This window comes from Astatotilapia calliptera, chromosome 13 (genome assembly GCF_964374335.1).
Source record: "Astatotilapia calliptera chromosome 13, fAstCal68.1, whole genome shotgun sequence".
Classification (NCBI taxonomy): domain Eukaryota; kingdom Metazoa; phylum Chordata; class Actinopteri; order Cichliformes; family Cichlidae; genus Astatotilapia; species Astatotilapia calliptera.
The window spans coordinates 5,758,119-5,780,265 of NC_137434.1; the positions used below are offsets into that span (position 1 = coordinate 5,758,119).

At 41.5% G+C, this 22,147-nt stretch overlaps 1 protein-coding gene across 1 annotated transcript in view; it reads right to left on the reverse strand.

Annotated features, from left to right (window-relative positions):
• The window catches only part of ttc7a (tetratricopeptide repeat domain 7A), a 72,172-nt gene that overhangs the window by 29,733 nt on the left and 20,292 nt on the right, over positions 1 to 22,147 (reverse strand). The window contains exons 13-19 of the mRNA XM_026189716.2: positions 16,858 to 16,975; positions 15,132 to 15,189; positions 14,955 to 15,027; positions 14,685 to 14,845; positions 6,548 to 6,664; positions 3,183 to 3,295; positions 2,515 to 2,649 (exon numbers count right to left, since the gene is read on the reverse strand). Of these exons, the coding sequence (XP_026045501.2) occupies positions 2,515 to 2,649; positions 3,183 to 3,295; positions 6,548 to 6,664; positions 14,685 to 14,845; positions 14,955 to 15,027; positions 15,132 to 15,189; positions 16,858 to 16,975 (775 nt within the window). The remainder of the gene's footprint in view (positions 1 to 2,514; positions 2,650 to 3,182; positions 3,296 to 6,547; positions 6,665 to 14,684; positions 14,846 to 14,954; positions 15,028 to 15,131; positions 15,190 to 16,857; positions 16,976 to 22,147) is intronic.

Genomic DNA, 22,147 nt, shown 5'->3' on the forward strand with positions numbered 1-22,147 from the left:
ATATGTTTAGAGCTAAGTATGTGAGTCTCGCATACTGCTAAATGTATTCCTTTTAAAGAGCCGTGTGTGTGTGTGCGTTTTTCTGTTAGGCCAAAGAGAATGTAAGATAAGAAGAGGAAGTGACCGATGAGAAGAGGAATGCTATGAAAGAATGAAGGGGGGGGGATTGGTGTCCAGCCTTGAGCCAGGGGCCACACCCTTGGTTTCTCTCACACACACACTGCTCTCAGCAGATGAATAGCAGAGGCTCAGAGGTTACACATAGAAAATAACCTTCAGATTACACAAAGCCACGGGGGACGTGACCGCTTGGCTCCATTCAACCCCTCTTGTGTCGTAAAGCATCGAATACAGCAAAGGCATCTTCGCTGTGTGCATTTCCATTCTTGCCTCTCATGGCTCATCCACTCAAGCCAAGTGCAACAGATCCTCGGCCTTCATTTCCTGCTCATGCTCTGCTCTTTTATGTGAACTTCCTCAGGTAGACTGAAGAAGGGTGGAGGCAACAGCAATGTGGATAACTGAGCATTGTCTCCTTAACAGAGCAGTGGCCAAATGTATTTAAGCACTGAGACACGTCAGTGTCAACTATTCAGCTATTTCATTTTAAACACCAACAAGCCTGCAAATAGATATTCTCTTCCAAAAATCTGCTATACTGTAACGCTGCGTTCTCCAGGGTTTCGCATGTAGCAAAATTAATATTCTCTGAGAATTTCAGTGACTGTTGTGCCCGAAACAAAAACGCACGCTCACAATGAACCGAACGCACAAACAGTGTCTCACTCCCTTGAGCGACTGAAACTCATCTGAGCTGATAAACAGGTCAGCAAGGCGTTGGAAGACAGCGAGGCTGCACAGCTTTCATTCACTGCAACATCGCACATTCATTAAAAGGTGCCAGCGGAGATTGTATTTGTATTTACTGTAGGGTTACCTGGATTTCTTTGGTGAGGGCATCACTGACACATAGTCGAATGTTTCAATAGCTATTGAGGCAATTACTGTAAAGACACATTTGCATCTGGTGTCTGAGTGAGTTAACTCAGTTGCCATTTCCAGTTACTTCCTGTTTTATTTTGAAAAGTATGCCCTGTTGTGGTATCAGGTACTGGTACTGCTCTGTGACATCACCAGAAAGACCTACGCACAGTGCTTAGATAACTTCTTAGACTGCCACACACTGTATGATTTATGCCACAAGCTGCTCTAAATTAACAGAGCATCATGGACAATTATTTATAACACTACATTATGTGAACTACAACTCAAATGCTCCTTTTACAGTGTATAGTAGCATAAAGGAACTAAAATCTCCACACGTTCGACGTGGATGTGATCGCTCTCTGTTGTCAATATCATGTACAGAAAGCGAGGCAGATCTATGACATTGGTCGAAGTTCACTGAAAGGACTACCACAGAATTTTTTATGGTTGCCACAGGATGAAGACTACTTACTTTGAAGGTCCCCTAATATTTGCCTCAGCATGAAGTCAACAATGTAAGTTTTAGGTTTTCAATAACTATCAAACAGTTTACCAGTAATTTGCTTCAGTCATTCATTTTGCTTAAAAGCCCCTTTTCCATTAGTACCCACTCGGATTGACTCGGCACGGTTCACTACGGTTTAAGGGTGTTCCATTAGATAACAGTACCTGGTACCAGATACTAAAATAGTACCTGCTCGGCCGGGGTTATAAGCGATCTGAGCAGGTACTAAAATGTGACATCATCAGACTGCATGCCAACAATTGGCTGGTCTGGGAATCACTCAGTGAGCCATGAGAGCGTCTCCTTCACGAAAATCAAAACCACCAACAACGCCGTGGTCCCCGAGTCTGACGAAAAGCTACAGACCAACCAGCAGGTATACTGTTGCGTCGACATCCACCTTTGTTTAAGCGTTCGTGGATCATGCTAATTACGTCACGGGACGCTCGGACACATTACTATAACAACAACCACTCTCATTGGGTGAGTAGGTACTAATGGAAAAGGGGCTTTAGTGACTCGAGTCACAATCTTTTTGCAATCTTTTTACATGAACTGCAGACTGGCTTTAGTGCTTACTGATAAACATTAGCATGCCAGTATACTGAACCAGCAGTGTGAACAAGGTAATCTATCAGCTAACGTGTTAGCATGGTGTTTTAGCAGACGGGTGCTGCTCATGAAAACACTGTCATGCTTTGCTGAGCTGTGGCCTCGTTGTCTACTTCATAGCTTTTATTTTAAAAAAACTGGATGACTAAAATGGTTTCTTACTGTTGGGCTTCAGATCACTAGGATAAAACATTGAATCTGATTCATTTGTCCAGCAAAGTTAATGCAAGCTTTGTCTTTATTTCATTTTTAGTTCACCAGTAAGTTAAAGCTCATGGACCCCAACATGGTTTCACGATATGGGCTGACCTTGTATCTCGGATGAGGATGAAAAGAGGTTCAAATCCCAAAAGATCCCAACCACAATAATTCCTGAAATATCATTTTCATTCAAGTGTGCGCTCTCATACCAGCCTGCAGCCAAATGCGTTCCAGGATGGTCCAAATATAGGTGGGCCCATGGCGACGGGTAGAGCTGAGGTCTGACACCTCGGACAGAGCCGCTTCAAGACGGGATAGTGCAACTGACGAAGGACTCTGTGAACCTGAAGCAGGATCATAGGTAAGAAATGGGAGCTGTTAGTGCTGCAAATGTTTCCTCATCTTGCACATTAAACCAACTAAACACTAAAGTGGTGATTTACAACCTGAACAATGAATATGCATATGTTAGCATTGATGAGAAGCAGACAGAAACTGTGTTTTCTTCCGTAGAGAAAAAAAAAGTAAAATATTTCAAAGCCAGTAACTATAATGTCCTGAATCCCTGAACACTAAATGTGCAGGTTGCAGATCCTGCTCTAAACACAGGTGTGAGTCACATCATTGATATTTAAACAGCACATCTGGTTTCCGGAACTGGGTTGCAGACAAGCAAACAGGGCTTTTAATCCAGAATAGGTCAAAAGCTGGGGGATTTAGACTGACCTACAAATTCACCTTTCTCACTGCTATTTACCCAAAGCCATAGAGAGAGCAGGATGTGTTTAACTTAAACTAATCAATTCGGCATGTTGCAATCCAAATATGCACAGTGACATGTCGTTTCTAAAAGATTTGAGCAAGCGAGAGAACAGACCAGTGGAGGTGTCCTGGAAGTCAGGCAGGGTGAGGTGGATGGAGGGTTTCCTGCCGCTGGGGCTGACCTCTGTCCTCTCAGGCATCGGTATACTGCTGCTGTCATCTGTCTCGCTGTAACACATCAGAGAGGACATTCACATGTACTGTTTTTGTTTTTATCCGTGAGATTCCACCTGTGACTGAAATTAAAGATCAAGTCCATCTTAAATAAATTGGCTTTAATACACATAATTTGTGTATTACAGCTCGCTTGCTAATAATGAAAAGGAAAAGCAAAGGTGTGCGATAGCCAGGTCCTCCTTCTGCTTTTAGCATTTTGCTATGCTAAAGGTTATGCTAAAGCTAAAAAGTATCAATGACTCACTTTTAACATGAAGGCAGCATAAAGGAAAAATAAGTCAGAGATAGATAGATAGATAGATAGATAGATAGATAGATAGATAGATAGATAGATAGATAGATAGATAGATAGATAGATAGATAGATAGATAGATAGATAGATAGATAGATAGATAGATAGATAGATAGATAGATAGATAGATAGATATTCTTAAACATTTTGAAATGGCTAGGCTAGCTTAAATTACATTGTTCTGAAAAGTATTTGTCCATTTTTAAAAATACATATTTGTACAACATTTTTCCTTAATAAATGCAGTCTCAAAAATTGCACATTAAAGTTTATTAGCTTCCTCAGTTCTTTCCTCCTGCATCTTTTCTCTGTATCAAGTTAGAAGGAGAGGTCAAAGAAAAAAGCCAATGAAACATGAGCTAGCGAGCTAACTGTGTAGTAGAGCTGGGCGATAGAACGATAACGATATGTATTGCGAAATAAATTTTTCTCCATAGAAAAATTAAACTATTGCGATAGGCCTCACTGCTCTTGTCCTCTTAAAAAAAAGAAAAAAAAAAAGAACAGCCAATCCAAATTAAGTAGCGCAGAGCCGAACCAATCACAGCCGCAGCGTCACGTCACGTGACTTGTTACGTACAGCACAAGTGCCAAGCCGCACGTGTGTATTTGTTTGGGAAGCAGCCAGCCGCCGTGCCGCCTGGGTAATGGAGGAAATGAGTGTGCCAACTAGAGAAAATCAACCGAGAGCGTGACTGAAGGTTACCGAAGAGAAAACAGATGATGGTTCCAATGCAGGAGAGATTGTCGAATGGAAGAGCCATAGAAGCTCCGTAGTGTGAAGGTATTTCGGCTATTTCAAGTCAAACAGAGTAGCGCGCACTGTAAATTGTGCTGAAAGCAAGTCTGGAAATACAATAAACCGGTGCATGCTCAGTCTCTGACTGGAAGCGCTAATTCGTCATTCGGCTTTTGTCAGACTAAAGTAACTGTTAAAACTGTTTGAAAAGCTCAGCTATACAACACGGAGAGATTGAGAATTTCCTTTTAGTTCTCAGTTTATTTGATATTGACAAAAGTTAGTCAGTTTTGTCTGTTCTTCTGTAAAACAAACTAAGATTTATTTTTAGAATTAATATTTTGTTTCTAAGTGGAATTGACAATTTAGTCTGTTTCGTTTGTTCTATTTTGAAACTTAAACGCTTTAGCGGCTGCCTTTTGTGTAGTTTGCAATATTTGCCTTTATTTATCTGAAAAAGTCTCATGTTCCTTAAGTACATCTACTCTGTTCAACTTATTATGGGAAATAAATATTTAAATCAAAACAAGCTGCTGATTATTTCACATTTTACTTGTGAGCAACGGCACATTTAAATCTTACAAATATAGTTATTTGGCTTATATCGTGATAGATATTGTTATCGCCTGAAATGAAAAAAACATATCGTGATATGAAAAAATCTCATATCGCCCAGCTCTACTGTGTAGCAACACTAATGCATGCTTCCATGCAGAGGTTCACAGTGTAACCAGTGTGATGTCGAGCATTATACTTGTTACTGTAGCAGAAACTGCACTTCCTGAAGTTCCAGCATGCCATTTATTCAAGAACCACTTGACTGAGCCATTAGTGAAGCCTCAGCTTTGTGGATGCATAGTAAATGCACAACATTCAGGGGGAAAAGATATTTGAAACCTTATTTCTGGAAAAAGTCATAAAATGTGAAGCCGTTTTTAAATCAGATTCAAGTGGTGAGTCAGTAGATGTAGTTTTTTAAAACCTGGAGTTATTAAAATGAGCTTTATTCTAATTTAAATAGAGATTTCAAAAAAATACCTACTGGTGTTACCCACACACGTCTACAAGGAGTTTAGTGTGGAAGCTATGCCCGAGAGTCAGTCATCAGCTACTTTGAGTCATTGAAGTGGCCCTCTCCAATGTACTGGATGCAATGATTATCACCTGATGTGAGGTATGGACCATCTAAATTATTTTTTCTTGTGTTCTGGTCAGTGAAATTCTAATGTGTCAACATTTAGTATTTATTATTAGGTATAATTTTGTTTGTGTAATACATAAATAGAGTCTATGGAGGTACCTGGCTTAGCAAACTAGCTAGCATTAGCTGATGCTTTAACTTAGTGCACCACTTTTTGTCCAAATGTTGGTCAGGCGAGCACGAGACAGTCGTTGGTATCAATTCCTTCATGCTCCAGGAGCTGCCTGCATACTCTCGTCACATGAGTCCAGGAATTGCTGTGCACCAAAAGAAACACAGGACCCACCATACCAGAATTTTAACCCAATACCTAATGGCAGTCAGGGTGCTGATGCCTACCCTGTAAGGCCTGTGTGTCTCTCCTCAGATACGCTTCTACAGACCTTCACTGACCCACCACCAAGAGAGAGCTCTTGAGCAATGGCATGAAGGAGCTAAAACTTTTAACTGACTTCATGCTAAACTCTGATTAAGAAATGGTCAAAGAGTATATTTGTTGTTCATCCTCCTAGCTCCTTCAGGAACTATGTGAAAATAAAGAGTTAGATGGGAAATTTTTACAAAGAAAATACAAATTCAATGCAAATTTTTGTCTGTAATCGTTCTACCAGCCTTCATTTATAAATAAATATAATTTTTGCATTTGTTTTTTTTTTATATTTGTATTTTTGTATTGGTTTTGGTAGTGCCTTTAGTGTTCAGTTATTATGAAGGGTAATAATGAGCTTTGCTGTATGTCAGTTCTGGTATTCAAAACATGAAAAAGGTCAACATCTCAAAAGCACTCAGGTCACAGGTAGAACATTATATCAGAAAAAGCATTAATGCGTGAACACACACACACACACACACACACACACACTGAATAACACCGTAGCAGAGACAGCCGCCCCCTCCCAGCCTCATCGTGCACAACAGCACAGAAACTATTTGAGCTAAACGGTAATGCACATTTTGCAGCGCACGATAAACAAAGTAGCGCCAATGCTTATCTCTCTTGTGCATGCTCACCTGGAGCGGCTGACATCATAGCGGCTCTGCCAGTGCTGCAACATCTCCTCACAGGTATGCAGGGCTGCAGCCGGGCCGAGCAGCACCTCTTCAAGCTTTACCTTTGTGAACAGCAAACTGGAACAAGAAAAAGCCACAATGCATTTTTGTTTAAATTTGAACTGTTTTGTTTTTATAACCAGAACATCTGTTCATATAAGATTAACTAATATGCACGTTAATCTGTAAACTGAGTGCATGAGATTGAAAGCCTTGAACAGTTCTTATTGTTACATAAAAGATTGGAGGGGATGTAAAAGCTACCAGCTATTATCCCCTGCAACAGACTTTAACCTTATTTGGTTACAAGAGTTAGAAAACACATCACAAGACATAAATTTGCATGCAAGCATGTGTGTTTGTGCTAGTGCAGTACCTGGGAGCTTAGAGCCCATAAACATATTGCATGTAGAATAATGCACATATGGATCAACAGAAGCAGAGACAGTAAAGATAGTCATCAACAACAACCTTTAAGAGTTGTGTGTGTGTTGAGAGGCTGATGAGAGGAGGCTGTAGAGTGTTTCCGCTCGGCCCTTTTAGTTGAAGACAACTGGTTAAGTGATGTGGGAGTCTCTGATGTGAAAGTCTGTATGTCTGTGTGTTTGTGTGTGTGTGTGTTTGTGTGTGTTTGCCGTTGTGTGTGTAGTAATTGCCAGAAGGGGCTCTCAGAGGATGGGGTCTGTCATGGGCATCACTCATCCATGAGTGTGAGGAGGGAGAGAGGGAAAGAGGCAGAGAGACTATGGTGTTTGCAACATCTGACGCCAAGCTGTCCACTGCCTCTGTTGAAGGCTCCTCCAATTATTCTGTGCTCTCCTGTCAAGGGGGAGGGAGGGAGTCTGGAGGGGGGAGGCGGTGGGATGAAGAAGAGATGGATGAAGTGATGGAGGGAAGGTGAGGATCAATGGCTGAGCGAAAGGAGTTCGTGTCAGGGGAGAAAACTCTTGTTGAAATGCGCCTCGTTACTGACTCACGGGTCGGTGCACGGCTGGGAGAAGGGAGTGTGTGCGGAGGGTGTGAAGCAATGATGGAGGGATTTTTGAAAAGAAAAAAATGTACGAGTGTGGGAGGAACGGGGTTGGATTTGCTGACATGCAGATGACAAGTGCTGCCGAGGGACGCTGAGTTAAGGATACGCCTGCCAGTAGGAGTCCACCAGAGTGTGTACGTGTGGTTGTGTGCATCTCTCTAGACTCCCCGTTACCGGTGTGACAAAGCGTTTAGAAGCTTTGTGATGATGTAAACCCATCTAAGTGTTAAGATGTGACAAAGTGTGTGTGTGTGGGTGTATCTCACGTGAACAAAGAACCGTGTAACCTGAAAGTTTGTAATTATTTTCTAATAAAGCTGCTGAGTTTCAAATGAGCATGTAAAACTTATATTGTGTAATGTTTGTACAACAAATAATATAAATTTCATACTCATTCACAGATAAATTACAGTAATCTTGCTTTTTTCTTCCAGTCAGTTTCAATTTGTCATTAATGAAACCCACTCCTTCATGGTAATTTCAAAATAAGAGCTTGCAAAGAAATAAATTTGCAAGTTTCTTCTGAAACTGAAAGAAAACTGGAGTTCATAGGAGGCCATTAATATGGTTAATGGAGCTACATAACTAAAAAAGTGCTTTGAAATCAGCAAAGATACCCTGTTGTTCTGAATCCCTTGTTTAATTTAATGAAGTTCAAGTTATTGTATATTGTGCACACTCACTGATCACTCTCTAATCAGCCAAAGGTGATTTAAGTGTTGGTGCCAGACGGGCAGGTCTGAGTATTTCAGGAACTGCTGATCTGTTTGGATTTTCCCGCATAACCATCTCTAAGCTTTGCAGGGAATGGTGAAAATGCCTTGTTGATACCAGAGATCCAAGGGAAGATTGGCCAGAGTGCTTCAACCTAATAGGATGGAAACAGGGGCTCAAACAACCAATCGCCACAACCAAGGCATCCATCTCTGAACACACAAGAGATGAAACCTTAAAGCAGACAAGCTACAGCAGCAGAAGACCACAGCGGGTACCTCTCCTGTCAGCTGAGGCTACAATATACATAGGCTCACCTAAACTGGACCACAGAGGACTGGAAAAATGTTGCTCTGTTGCAACATTATAATGGTAGCGTCACAATTTGGCCTAAACAACATGAAAACATGGATACAATATAATCCAATGAACGATAAAACTATAAAACTAAAAAGAAATGTCTCTTGCTGCTTTAATATCCTGCATCTTTTAGAATATTCAAAGGACTGGCTCACCTCAATATAACGCTTTTCCATTGTACTGAAGCGCCTAAAGTGCTTTATACAACATGTGTCATTAACCCAAGAATTTTCCCCTATATTTAAGTGTTTTCTCTGATGATTTCATCAGGAGCAACTCAGAGTTCAGTATCTTCTTCAGGAATACTTTGGCATGCAGACTAGAACAACCAGGAATTAAACCAACAACCCTCAAACTAGTAGATACCCTGCTCCACCTCTGGAGCCATAGCCACCCACAACAACAAACATCTTCAAGAAGATGGTTGTCATTTTCTATCAACTAAATCTTATTTGTAGAGCTTCAAGTGTTCCTCTGCATAAACACTGAGTTCAGCTCTTGAGTTCCCACTATATGTGAGCCTTTTGCAGACATTGTTAGGTGCAATGTTGCATCAAAAAAATATTTTTGGGAGACAGCGGATGGTGAATTACACGCCTCGCTCCCCTCATGCAATATGGCAAACACACCATCCCGATTTGCTGGTCTATTTAATTGTAAATTTCCCATATTTCCCGCTGATATGTCAATGCTGCCACTACTGCCCTGCATTGCTGCTTGCTCTTTCAACCCATCCACCACCCCGGCATCTACCTGTAGGCTTCATGGCTAGATTAGACCATCATCATTCCCTAGATGCCAGTTTCTAACTATATTCTGATACTGTAACAAATAATCAAACGCGAGTTTTCGGACCTCTGGAAAGTGTTGAAAGGCTTTTGAATAATGTTTGTAGTGCTAAATTTCACTAGGCTGCACTACTTTTGATAAAAACTGGAGCTAAAATGATGGGAAAAGCTCAATTAATTTCATTACTTGCATCTTTTATGTACAAATATTGTCATCATTTACTAGTTAATTCCAATATCTTTTACTTGTTGGTAAAAGTAAAAGCAGCTGGAATATACTTTCAGATTAAAAGCTTAAAAAGGGATGTGTTTTGCCCTTTCGGTTAGTGAAAGGCTTCAGTAGCATCAAACATGATGAACGTCATCTGAAAAACAGCAAAGTGAAGCAAACTGTTACAACGGAAAGGTTGAAAAAGACTTATGTTTGCATTCAAGACATTTTTATTCTTGTAGCAATCAGAAAACAGGAACATCGGCATATGAAATTGGTAAAATTAGGAAAAGATGTCACCGTCACTGATATAGGGCTTCTAATATGGCATATTAGAAGGTATAAAAATAAAAAAACAAGTTTGTTGAAAATATAGCACAGTAAAGTCATATATTCATTCTACAGCGTGTTTTTGCACGATTAATTCACTGTGAACATAAAAAAGAAATATCAACTGATCTAAGTCATCCAAGGATAGAGCCTTTTCCTCTATTACAATCAGTGCTCTCCCTCACAGCTCCACAACAGACAGATTTCATCAAGATTACAACATTCAAAACTGCACATGAAATTACAAAGGCTGTCATTTCCAGCCTCCTGGGAGTGAGCCTGGTGTGTGCAGAGTGGAGTGTTTGAGGATGCATAGCAGTGAGTAGTGTAGCTCAGAGTAAGAGCTCAGTGGTGGCTGGCTAAGAGCGGTGAGCACCAGCGTAAACTCCATATAAAAATAGCTAATAATGTTCCTTAGAAAAAGTGGTACATGTACAGTATTACTCATTTTGCACTCCCACAGATCAGAGTGCGGATACTCTACAGGCAGATGGGTGCACGCACACACACAGAAAAGTGCACGTGTGCGTCACACTCGAGTATATAATGAGTATACAGTTATACAGTATGCACATCCATAGAGAATAACACGCAAGACCCATGCTTGCTCAGAGCACATAGTAATCCAGGCCTGCATGTGCAGGCTAACACATGCTTGTGCAGAATCACACACACACACACACATGTAGCAGTACACGCTCCTGCTGCAACATCCCGTTAGATGAATGCAGAATCAAAGGCTGGGATTAATCATTCTCTTTAGTACAAACTGTGAGACCACAATCACTGTCTCTACTCCTCTCTCTCCCTCTCATACACACACATGCACACATGCAACCCTCCCCCTCGTCCCTGTATTGCCTCAGCTCTCTCAATCTGTAGCAGAATCCCATTTCACATTGAAATGCATGCCTCTTTACTGAGTGATTAAAATTTCAAAGAAAAGGGAGAAATGGAGACTGAAAGATAAAAAAAAAAGAGAGACAAGAAAAGGAAGAGAAAGGAAGAAGGAGATAGGATGAGACGGAGAGACAGAAGACGGCAGAAGCCGGGGGTAGAGGATGTGGGAGAAAAAGGAGGAAGGAGAAATTGTGTATGCTACAGTGAGCTGACAGTTTGCTGTGGTGCAGAGAGGCAGTGGCAAACAAGAATCACACACATGCATGCACACATGCAGTGACACACAAACATGCGTGAGCAAGATTACGATCTCAAACACACGGTCGCATCCTCTTCGCCCCCTCCACAGCAGACAAGTACACACACAAAACACACACATGCACGACTGTCGCGGAATGCGAGCTTTGATCTCAGATGCTCGCTCACGTTTTCAAAGCAAATGATATTCAATGAGCTCGTTACTGAGAAAACACATCCTTTCACACCAAGTCTTTTGGATCTTTTATTCTCTGACTTTGAGGTCTGAAAATGGGCCTCAGTCCAGATGGTCCAGAATGTTCTAGGATGGATTTAGGACCATGTTTCTGTTTGCAGTGGCTGGTTGCATTGCATTGCAAGTTCAGTGATACAGTGTTTGCAAAAGGCCGTCATAATATTTGACTATTCCTCTCTGTCTGCATGACAGTATGGAAACAAGCATACTCTGTAGGTTCAGGTGGAGACATTGATGCATTACTATATAAATTTGAGATTTAACACTGGTGTGCCTATGAAAAACCTTAGATGGCTCAGTCAGTGAGCTAAAAAGCTGCTGCCACACAGTCACACAACAGTGTCATCTGCATAGAAATTTAGTTAATTTTTTAGGAAAAGCTATTCTTGCCTGTACATATCCACACAACTCAATAACACCACCAGGTTACAACTTGCTAGCTATATAGCTAGCACTGAAACTAAATTTATCTGGCTTTCCTCACTAATTTATTATGTAAAGGCTGGCTGGCTAAGGGTGAGAAAGAAAGTGAAAAGAAGGAAAAGGGGAATTACAAGGTTGTCATTATTTCATAGATTCAATTTTGAATAGTTAAAATGAACCGATTGAGGCAGATACTAGCAGCTAGCAACTAGCATTTTGAGTTGCACTTCTGGTGACTCTTCTTTTGGCTCTTTTTTTGGTCTCCACCTACTTCATCATAAGCTGCCAAAATGCTCCACTTCATCTGACTGGCTTCACATACATCACTTAAAAAAACCTAAAAACAGTTACTGCAAATAAAAATAGGATAAGAAAGAGGATATCAAGAAGCTAATCAGCTGCTAGCTGCTACTGCTAAAACAGCTGCTAAGAGAGCAGCTGAGGGAGATGCAGAAGGGAACACACTGACACCAGTGTTGCCAACTCCTCAGTAAGGAAAATTGCTATTGGTTGTCCTAAAAGTCGCTAGAAGTCGCTAAATGACGTCATCGCCTAATTTGCATAATTGGTCATGCTAATCTAATTGTAACCTATGTTGTTGGAGAGAGAAATAACATCGTGGAAGAGACATAAAGGGAGTAAAAAATGTCCTAAATGCATTTAGAGTTTATTTAGAACTACAAATTAAATTTCTTTTAGCAATTGTTGTTTTTTTAATGTCACAATTCCAACCCTGCTCCTTTACCCGGGCTTGGACCGGCAAAAGTGACCCGAAATAGGCACTCTGGTGGAGTTACTTTGTGTGTGTTTATAAGTAGTTTTAAACCTTGTGATCCACAAAACAGCATAAGAGTAAAAGAAGAACTGACTGCATTACAGCTTGTTGATACGCACTTTCACGTCTTTTTTTAGCGACTTTTTTTAGAAGAAAAGTCACTCAGGGGTCTGAAAACTAGCTAAATATAGCGACAAAGTTGCCAAGTTGGCAACACTGACTGACACTAGAAAATCTTTCAGTATAAAGCTAATGCAAAAAAAAAAAAAATTCACCAGTGCCCTGCTCATAACTTTATCTTTGTAATCCAACTTAGACCAGCTATCACTTTAGCTATAATGTTTTTAATGCTATTATGCACGTCATGATTATTGATTGGCTAATAGTTTGGGCTTAAGCAACTAGAGCCAGCCTATTCACATCGCTACTGTATGCCTCTCTCTCCACTAATCTGATGGCTTAGTTTCAATGTGTTACTGACTTGACAGTAAATTATTATTACAGGTAATAACAAATAATACATCTGGCAAACCTCGATTAATGGTTCATTTGTTCCTTTCAGGAGACTACCAACAAAAAGATATGTTTCCTTCTTTCTTTCCTTTTTTTCTGACTCAGTGTCTTGGTAGTGATCTGTAACAACAGTTTGGAAACAACAACGATGCTGCCTGCTCTATCCATATGACCTCATGGTTACTGGGGCGATGGGGATTCCTGGCGCAGAGAGTGATGTGATTGGCTGAGCCCGGAAAAGAGCTCTTAAATGGGTCAAAGCAGTCAAGTGTCTCTGCGAAGGAGGTGTGTGTGTCTAAGAGTGTGTGATTGTGCATCGAGACAGTGGGAGAACGAATGCGAGCTACCGACTGTACCTACAGCACAGATCGGTAAATCAGTTCTGTAATCAACAGTGTCTTTCCTGGATTTTCCCACTCTGTGTTTTTCTCCTTCTGTCAGGCTCTCGTGTCCTTCCTTCCTTTCGCTGTTTGATCAGTTTTGTTGTTTTTTTTCTTGTCTGCATTTCCTCTCCCTCCTGATCTATGGATGCACCCCATCTGTCTGCTCTGCGACCGTGGAGGCCAACACTGACCCCAAATGGCTGTACTCTGTAATGCTTGACTGGGCTTTGAGATAGAAAGAAAACACATCAGAAAGATGATGCAACATGCTTCCAAATTATTGTTAGTGTGAAATAATTGGCCTTGATAGTTAATGTTGTCAGTGTCAGATACAATAGAGCTTTTCCCACTGCTAATGAGCATGTTTTTTTTTTTTTTTAGATGTTTTTGTGCCGGATGACTAGAATTATGTGAGTGAAATACTGTTAGGAAAGAAACTAGAGCTATGGGCTCATGCTGCAACCAACCTGCTTCAAATCAAACCGGATTCTAATTAAAAATCGTTCTTATCACTTTCTCATACTTATGATCTTGCGTACTTTGCCTACTACAATACTTTATCTATTAACTCTGGTATACTTTAAAAGTCTTGGTCGAATATGATTCTGCACAAAGGTGAAGAAATGGTTAGTAATACCAGCCCTGAAGCCAAAGGTCAAAGGTTCAAGCCCTTAAACCTGCAACATGTCCTTTCACATCACTACTTTCCTCCATGCCCAAAATGAGTTCACTTTAATTGTCAAAGTGTGTGTGCTTAGCGTAGCGGACAGGTGGGTTTATGTGTTAGGATGTCTTAGCTCAGCCAGGACAGCAGTGCTTAGGTCTGGGTCAGAGCTGCAGTGTTAAAAGGGTAAGGGTGTATGAGGGGCATCGGTACCGCAATGCAGACTTCCACTCTGGCACGTCTAAATAAGGCTTCAAGTGTGTGTGTGTGTGTGGGGTGTGTGCTTGGCCTTTTGTGTAGCGGAGCAGACACCCTATCCCTACGGAGAGGACTGGTGTTAGGATAGAACCTGGCTGCACCGCTCTCTGGAGCTCTCTTACACACACACTTAAAAAACAATCTACAAAGTGTTAGAAGTGTAGCGATCGATTGAATTATCCTCAGTCCACCAACATTTTCTGTTGCGTACGTGTGTGCATGTGTGTGTGTGGGATGGCATAGTAGGTTTTACTTGAAGTTGTCAGGGTGCTGGCCGAGGGCCAAAGTAAGGGTGTCCAGAGCATGACGGTGGTGTTTCTGGGCACTGAGCAGCAGGGTGAGCAGGTGGAGGGAGTGTAAGTCATCCCCACAGAGAGATAAAGCTGCCTGAAGGGGCTCCATAGCTGCTGATACCTGCCAGATAAACACCAAATTTGTCAAAAAGAAAAAGAAAAAAAACAAGTTTGTCAAAAAAAAAACAAAAAAATATGCTTCAGTATTGATTCCATTGGCTTGCTTTTACCTGGCGTACGATGGCCAGCTGCAGAGCCAGGTACATGGCAATCTGTGCATCCTGAGGGTCCAGTGAATGAGCTCTGTAGAGGGAAGACAAATAGCTCAGTGAGGGTGGACTGTTGAACTGTGTGGCTCGCTTGCGTGGCTGAAACACGTGATAGAGAATGAAACAAGCCTGACTTACTTTTTCAAAGCATTTAGTGCCTTTTTGTTGAAGTCGTTTCGGTCTGTGGTCAGAGAAGCTGCAGGAAAAATGGGAAATTTACAATTTCAGATAAAAATAAAAGCTGATGATGGACTACGGTTCAAACAAGTTAAAACAAGAGTTGGAATCAGGGGCAGTTATATGAAGGCCTGTGTCTTGACAAGTAGCTTAGACAGTCCATCATTGTTGATGTTGACTAAACTATTTCCTATTAGCCAGAAATGAGACCTACCGTATTTTTCGGACTAATAAAGCGCACTTAAAATCCTTTAATTTTCTCAAAATCGACAGTGCGCCTTATAATCCGGTGCACCGCATGTATGAATTCTGGTTGTGCTTACTGGCCTTGAACCAATTTTATGTGGTACACGGCGCTCAAAAATCTGTTTTAGTGAAATAATGTTTTAGTACGACTTTGGTAAGCTACGAAGCCGCACCGCCTGATGGCTTGCCGGAGCATTACGGCTGCCGTAGTCAGGAGCCTCGAGGAGTAATCTGGGTCCAAAACTCCGTCATATTCAGGTCCCAAAGTCAAACAAACACTGCGGTACACTGAGAGTTAAAAACTGTCTAATTTCTTTCATCTTTAATAAAATGATCAGCGTTGCTGCTTAACCAGGTGTAACAATTAAGTTTAACATCCAGGCATCCATGAAACCGGAAATTCTGAAATTTTACGGAGTTAGCAGAAAGTTAGCTCGCTATTTTTTACCTTAATATAATATACCATGTTCTGACTGAGAGATTTCTGAAACATTAAAACTTACAGCTCTGCTATCACAATAAAAGTTAACGTGGCAGGATGCTGTAAACAGATCAAACTTCAGTCGGGAGAACAAATGAGATAATCCATCCACAATACGAGGTTAGTCATTAATATACAGCAACAACATGGGAATAGAGCAGCTGTGAGATAATTCTACATTAATGGATCAATGGTACAGAAGAGGAGGAAGCAAGAAGAATGAGTTGAGTAAAGTTTGACTTATCTGACTGTTTTGTTTCGCTTAATGCGCCTTATAATCCGGTTCGCCTTATGGTCAGAAAAATACGGTAAATTGTGTCCTATGGAACAGCTCAAATTCATCGCAAGGTTTTCTAGCTAGCTGCCTTCACCTACACTTCACTTACAGTTTTGCATTATGCTGACTGACGCTCAGGTTTTAGATTGCTCCAACGCTCCATTTCGTATGAGGTCAATGAGAGCAGATAATTCACTAAGCTCAGGGCAAAGCTCTGGCTATGGACATAGTTTCCCTACACTTGTTGCTCGGTTCCTTTTTTGGGGAGCAGTTTGAAAAAAGAATACCAGGAAATAAACTTGTTTCAGAGAGTGGATGAACTGACAGGTTTTATAAAGGTCCAGTCTAATATAAGGCAAACATGAATTATTGAATCAGGCAATGCTACTCTCACAGACCCAGAATAAAAAGTCCCATAGACAGTAAGATCTAGTTAACACTTGTCGACTAAGCTATTTCCTGCTGGCAGTGGACACAATTTAAACTGTGTCCATTGGAAATCAAGTGAACCCAACATCAGCCCTGAACTCATTACAAGGTTCTGTAGCTGGCTGCCTTCTTCTTTGCATGACCACAAACTGCTGCTTTTCTCAGGGAATTCCAAACAAATGACCAGTGGTATTGTTTTTATTTTGGATAGGATGTTCTCCATATATTTCTTCAGATTGTGTGGTTAGATTTACCATCAGAGGCCTGCAGACTGCAGCAGAGTCCCAGAGCCAGGTAGGCTTTAGGCAGAAATTCTCCTGCTTCCTCCCCCATAGACACCACACTCTGGGACAGAGCCTCTGCCTCCTTGATCTGCATACACACATAAACACATTAACCTCTGAAGGATGTTAGCTGGGATGAATATGCGGCAGAGGGACGAGGAAAAACACCCAAGTTGAATCAATTTTTGGTGAAACAATAAGCTACATGGAGATTGGGCTGTTCGAAGCATCGCGCAGAACTGTCTCTTTGTCTTCGATCTCTTTGCGTAATCCCCAGCTGACTCTGTGATGTGGAGATCAGTGCTCTGTAGAAGCCATACCATCTGTTACAGTCGACTCAGTCGACTTCTTGTTCTTTTTGGGGCTTTTGTGGCTCTTTGAGACTCTGATTGCGAAGCTGGGATCAATCACATGCCTCCCTCATGGGTGAGCATGATGGATAAGACTGATAAAACTCATAAAAATAAAAATAAAAAAAATCTATATTTGCTGTGTGAATTGTGAGGTACTGTAAAGTGAGCTGAAAACTTTGCCAGTCTGTCCAGCAAAATGTGTCTGCGATGCAGTGGGGAGGGACGTGAGTTTAGTGCGAGGACAGTCCGGACAGATTTGCTTGAAGGACAGCGCAGAGTTTGCTGAAGGACACACACGCTCGCCCACACACACAGCAGTAGACTGCAGGCGGTGTGTGGCTGAGCCGAGCCGAGGTGCTCTGAGCTGAGGAAAAAGTGTGTCACTCCGTGTGAGGTATGGCTGGTGGCGGGCGGGCAGGTGGGTAGATGGGCGTGGGTGGAGGTGGGGGGGTAATGCCTTTGACAGCACACCAGTGCAACAGCAAGCAAACTGCTCTGACACCCCCCCCCCTCCGCTTCATGTCCTCCTCCTCCCTTCATCCTCCTCCTCTGTTCTCTCTCCCTTCCTCTGAATCCAGCCCTCGCTCTTTTAAAGCCTGCGCACAATAGACCAGCCGTTTACACGCGGACCCTGTCTGTGCATGTTTTAGGCAGATTATGATTTTGTTTTGTTTTTTCTCCTCCCCTTGAACAGTGTGGAGAAAGAACACGTCGCCATTGTCTGTGGAAAACCTTGAATCTGCAAAAAACTGCTCTTCAGGAATTTAGAAAAGCAGCTTTACGTGCAAGATCGAGAGTCCCACAGTTCATGGTGATGTCACTGGTTTGGGGGATTTCAGATATGTCTACAAGAAACCTACGAAAAACCACAGAAAAGAGCAAAAAATGTTAAAATACGTAACGTTGTTGGCTGCAGTAAATATCAGCCCAGACTGTCCAGTGGAGCTGATGGTGGATAACAGTGGCACATTTATGTAATGCCACACTGCACTACGACCATAGTGTCCCATTGTGATTACGGCTGTAAGCTCCTTAGTGTTTCCAGCCTGCCATGATCTCCAGCCACTGACAGATGTGCTCTCTCCATTTGCCTCTGTTAGCTCCACTTTTCTAATCTCTCTTTCTCTCTCCAACTCCCTCTCTCCCTCTACACTAAATAACACTGTTGATGTTATTTTCTCTTTCCTGCTGAGATCATGCACTGAAGGAGTATCCAAGCAGGCCCGGGATTCACAGTAGTAGTGTGTAACTGCCTGACTGACCCCAGCATTAATCCCAAATATCAGGGGTCTCGAACTCCAGGCCTCGAGGGGCCGGTGTCCTGCAGTTTTAGATCTCACCCTGGGTCAACACACCTGAATCAAATGATTAGTTCATTAACAGGCCTTCAAGACATGTTGAGGAGGTAACTTAGCCATTTAAATCTGCTGTGTTGGATCAAGGACACATCTAAAACCTGCAGGCCACCGGCCCTCGAGGTCTGGAGTTCGAGACCCCTGCCAAATATTAAGGACCCGGTGATGTCGTCTTACAACTTTTGATCAGCACATTAGATGCACTATGCAATTCTGTGACTCGGTTTTATGTTATATTCTTGTAAGTACTAGCCAAAGCTGACCATGTGCAAGAAAACTGCTTCCATGGGAATTAAGAAGGTAAGCAGCAGCCAGGTGGTGCTAATCAAATGCACCTGATGAACTAATCATCAGCAAGTATGAGCATCTCTTAACACAAAGCTAAATGTTCCCAAGAGGGAAAGAAACTGCAAAAATCCCAGCAGCTACATCAGACTCTACAGACCTCAGCCAGCATGTTAAATGTTAAAATTCATGACAGTACAATTAGAAAAAGACTGAAGAAGTATGGCTAGTTGGAAGGTCTGCCAATTGGGTCGAGTGATGTTTTTGTGACAAAGCTAGAGCTCTGCAGCAAAAAAACTAACCACAAAAAGTCATTTTATCCCAATAATCTTAGTTTTATAATTGTTTAAAAAGCAAAGCTGTTCTGTTTTCCAACTACTTAAATCTTTTAGTAGCACTAAACCATGGGCTGTTTCAAGCATCTGACTGAGGGTGTAAAAATGTTTTTAACTGACACCCACAAAGCAGTGGAAAACTATAAAATGATATCAAATGGCTTCCAGCTTGTAATTCCCACTTTCCAAAATGGCATTAAGAAACGTCAGTTAAGGACAACTGTGAAAAGAAAGGCAAGCTCTGGAAGAACAAATTTACATGGCTGCTGGGTAGAAAGGCAACGTAAAACCCCCATATGACTGCAAATTAGCTAAAAGAAGGTTTAACTGACATGAGCGTGGTAGTGCACCATTTCACAACGCAGCTCTGACGCACAAACAAGAAACGCAAGCTCAAGTTTTCCGACTAGTCCCTACAGATTCCGGATGTGAACATCAGTAAAAATTTGGGAGGAGATCTTAAAAAGGCTGTGGTTGCAAGTCAGGCTCAAAATGTCATGATCCTGGGCCATGTTGGCCCAGTATTCTTAGTTCTCATGTGTCTTTGTATTCAGTTCCCTGTTTAGGCTCTGTTTCCTGAGTTGCCCTGTTGTGTTGTTCCCTGAGTGCTTTCCCTTTGTGACTCTCACCCCCTGTGTGCCCCTCTGTGTATTCATGAGCCCTCGTCCCCTTTCGTGTTTATTCCGTGTCTCCCCTGCCCGTTATGTTGGTGTTCTACTCGTGCTCTCTCTCCTCCTGTCTGAACCTCTGTACTTCCTGTTTCACCTCTCCCGTCAGTGTTGTGTTCACTCCTGCCATGTCTCGTGATTATTATCAGTGTCACCTGTGTTCCCCGTGTGCTCCCACTCCGCTCGTTAACCCTTGGTGTATTTATGTCTGCGTCTCCCTCAGTGCTGTGTTGCGTTCTCCCTCATGCTGCGTGGATTTCCCTGTGTTCCTTGGTGAGCTTTATGTTAGTTTTTCCCCAGTCTAGTTTTGTATCGCCTATCATCTTCTGTTAAGCAATAAAGCTGCCTTTTGAGTTCATCCCTTGAGTCCGTGAGTTTTTGCGATTGGGTCCTCATCCTGCCTGCCACACAGCCGTATCATGACACAAAATCTCTCTCTAAATACGTGTGAACTTGATCTTCCATTTCTGAAGTTTAAAATAAAGCAACGGTACACTAAGATTTGTTTCCTGCACGTTGTTTCATTTTAAAACTAATGAACTACGTCATTTGCTTGTGGCGTCCCACACTTTTGCATACTGTTTTGCAGGCTAGTTGTGTGACAAGCCTTTTACGCTGTCAGCATCTCTGTCAGTTATGAGCGTTCACATTATCAAGAAATAACACTCAATCACGCTAGCTGCTCCTTGCCTTGAGCTAAATGCTAATACCAGACTGCTAATATACTTACCGTGACAGTGCTGACATGCAGATGTTACCAGATGTAAAGTAAATGTTAAGCTTTGAGGGCAGATGCAGGGGTGCGTGCATGACTTCATTGAAAAGAGCTAATTAGTATGTATCAATGTAATTGCTAAATCCGTTTTAAGAAGAAGAGACGTGAAAGTCGTTGTCATGTGGCAAACAGGGCTGCTTCATTATGGCAAAAATAATAATCACAGTTATTTTGGTGAATATAGAAACCTTGATTTTTAAGATCTCCACCGTGCTTGACATGTGATATGAGGTGTTGTTGGCCAAACGTGGCGCTGTGTATCATGGCTAAACATGATCTAGACCAGGGATGTCCAACTCCAGTCCTACAGAGCTACTGTCCTGCAGCTTTTAGATGCATCTTTGTTCTGTCACACCTGAATCAAATGAATAGCTTGTTACCAGGCCTTTTCCTAACTTGATGGCATGCTGAAGAGGTAATCCAATCATTTGATTCAGCTGTGTTGGAGTAAAGATACATCTAAAAGCTGCAGGACAGTATTTCTCTAGGATTGGAGTTGGACACTTCTGTTCCAGACGTTGTGTGGTTTGTCCAGATGCAACACAAAGCTGAGCAGTGCTGCCATGTCTTTCTCACTTCCAAGCAAGCCATACTTTTTCAATCTTTTTCCAATTTTACTCATGAACTTTAACATTGTAACTGTAGAGTTTATGATGTTTATGGTTGAAATTTCTCTGCAGATTCCTCCTTGGTATTGAGTTAACACACACCTGAATGGTCAAAACCATCAATTGCTGCTAATTACCCTTTTAATTCCTATGGGTCCAATATGGTTGTACTTGGTTTTTCACTTAGTTTGCTGCTTTTGAATTTTGCATTGGTTTTGATAATCAAATAATAGCATTGTGTATGTCATGTTTTACTTTTATTACCATGTGTAGATGTGATTTGCAAAACAAAAAGTTCAAAAAGTAGGACCGAAATGAGAGAACAGTCAATGTAACAATAAATCAGTCATACTTTGTGTTTCATTAATGCAAATTTCTTTTGATGTTTATATTGGAAATCCTGGACACAGGATGTATGAGGATATATTTGCTATTCTGCATCTCTGTGTCACTTCTTTATAGTTAATGGCATAATTTCCAGCACACTGCAAAACAGACAAGGAAAACAGCTCCACCTACAGAAATGTATATATAGTAAATTTACACCACAACATGTGTGCCTGGGAAATTTAGTCCAAACATCGCAGCGAAAGTCAAACAACTTAAACATTTTTTAAAAATATAATAATTATGATTATATAACTGGCAAGTCTTACAGATCTGCCCCTAAAAGTACATGTCATGCCAACAAAGGAAATCATCAGCATTCTAATCAAAGCATTTTTCAACCATTTTTTTTAAGTTCTCTTTCCTTTATTTAAGCATTGAATAGATTTTTCTATCAACTGATCAGAAGCATAGACATCTGTTAAGTAAAGTACAGGCTCTTGGTAAATGCATTGAGGAAATTAATGACTGGTTGTGCCACAATTTTCTCCAGC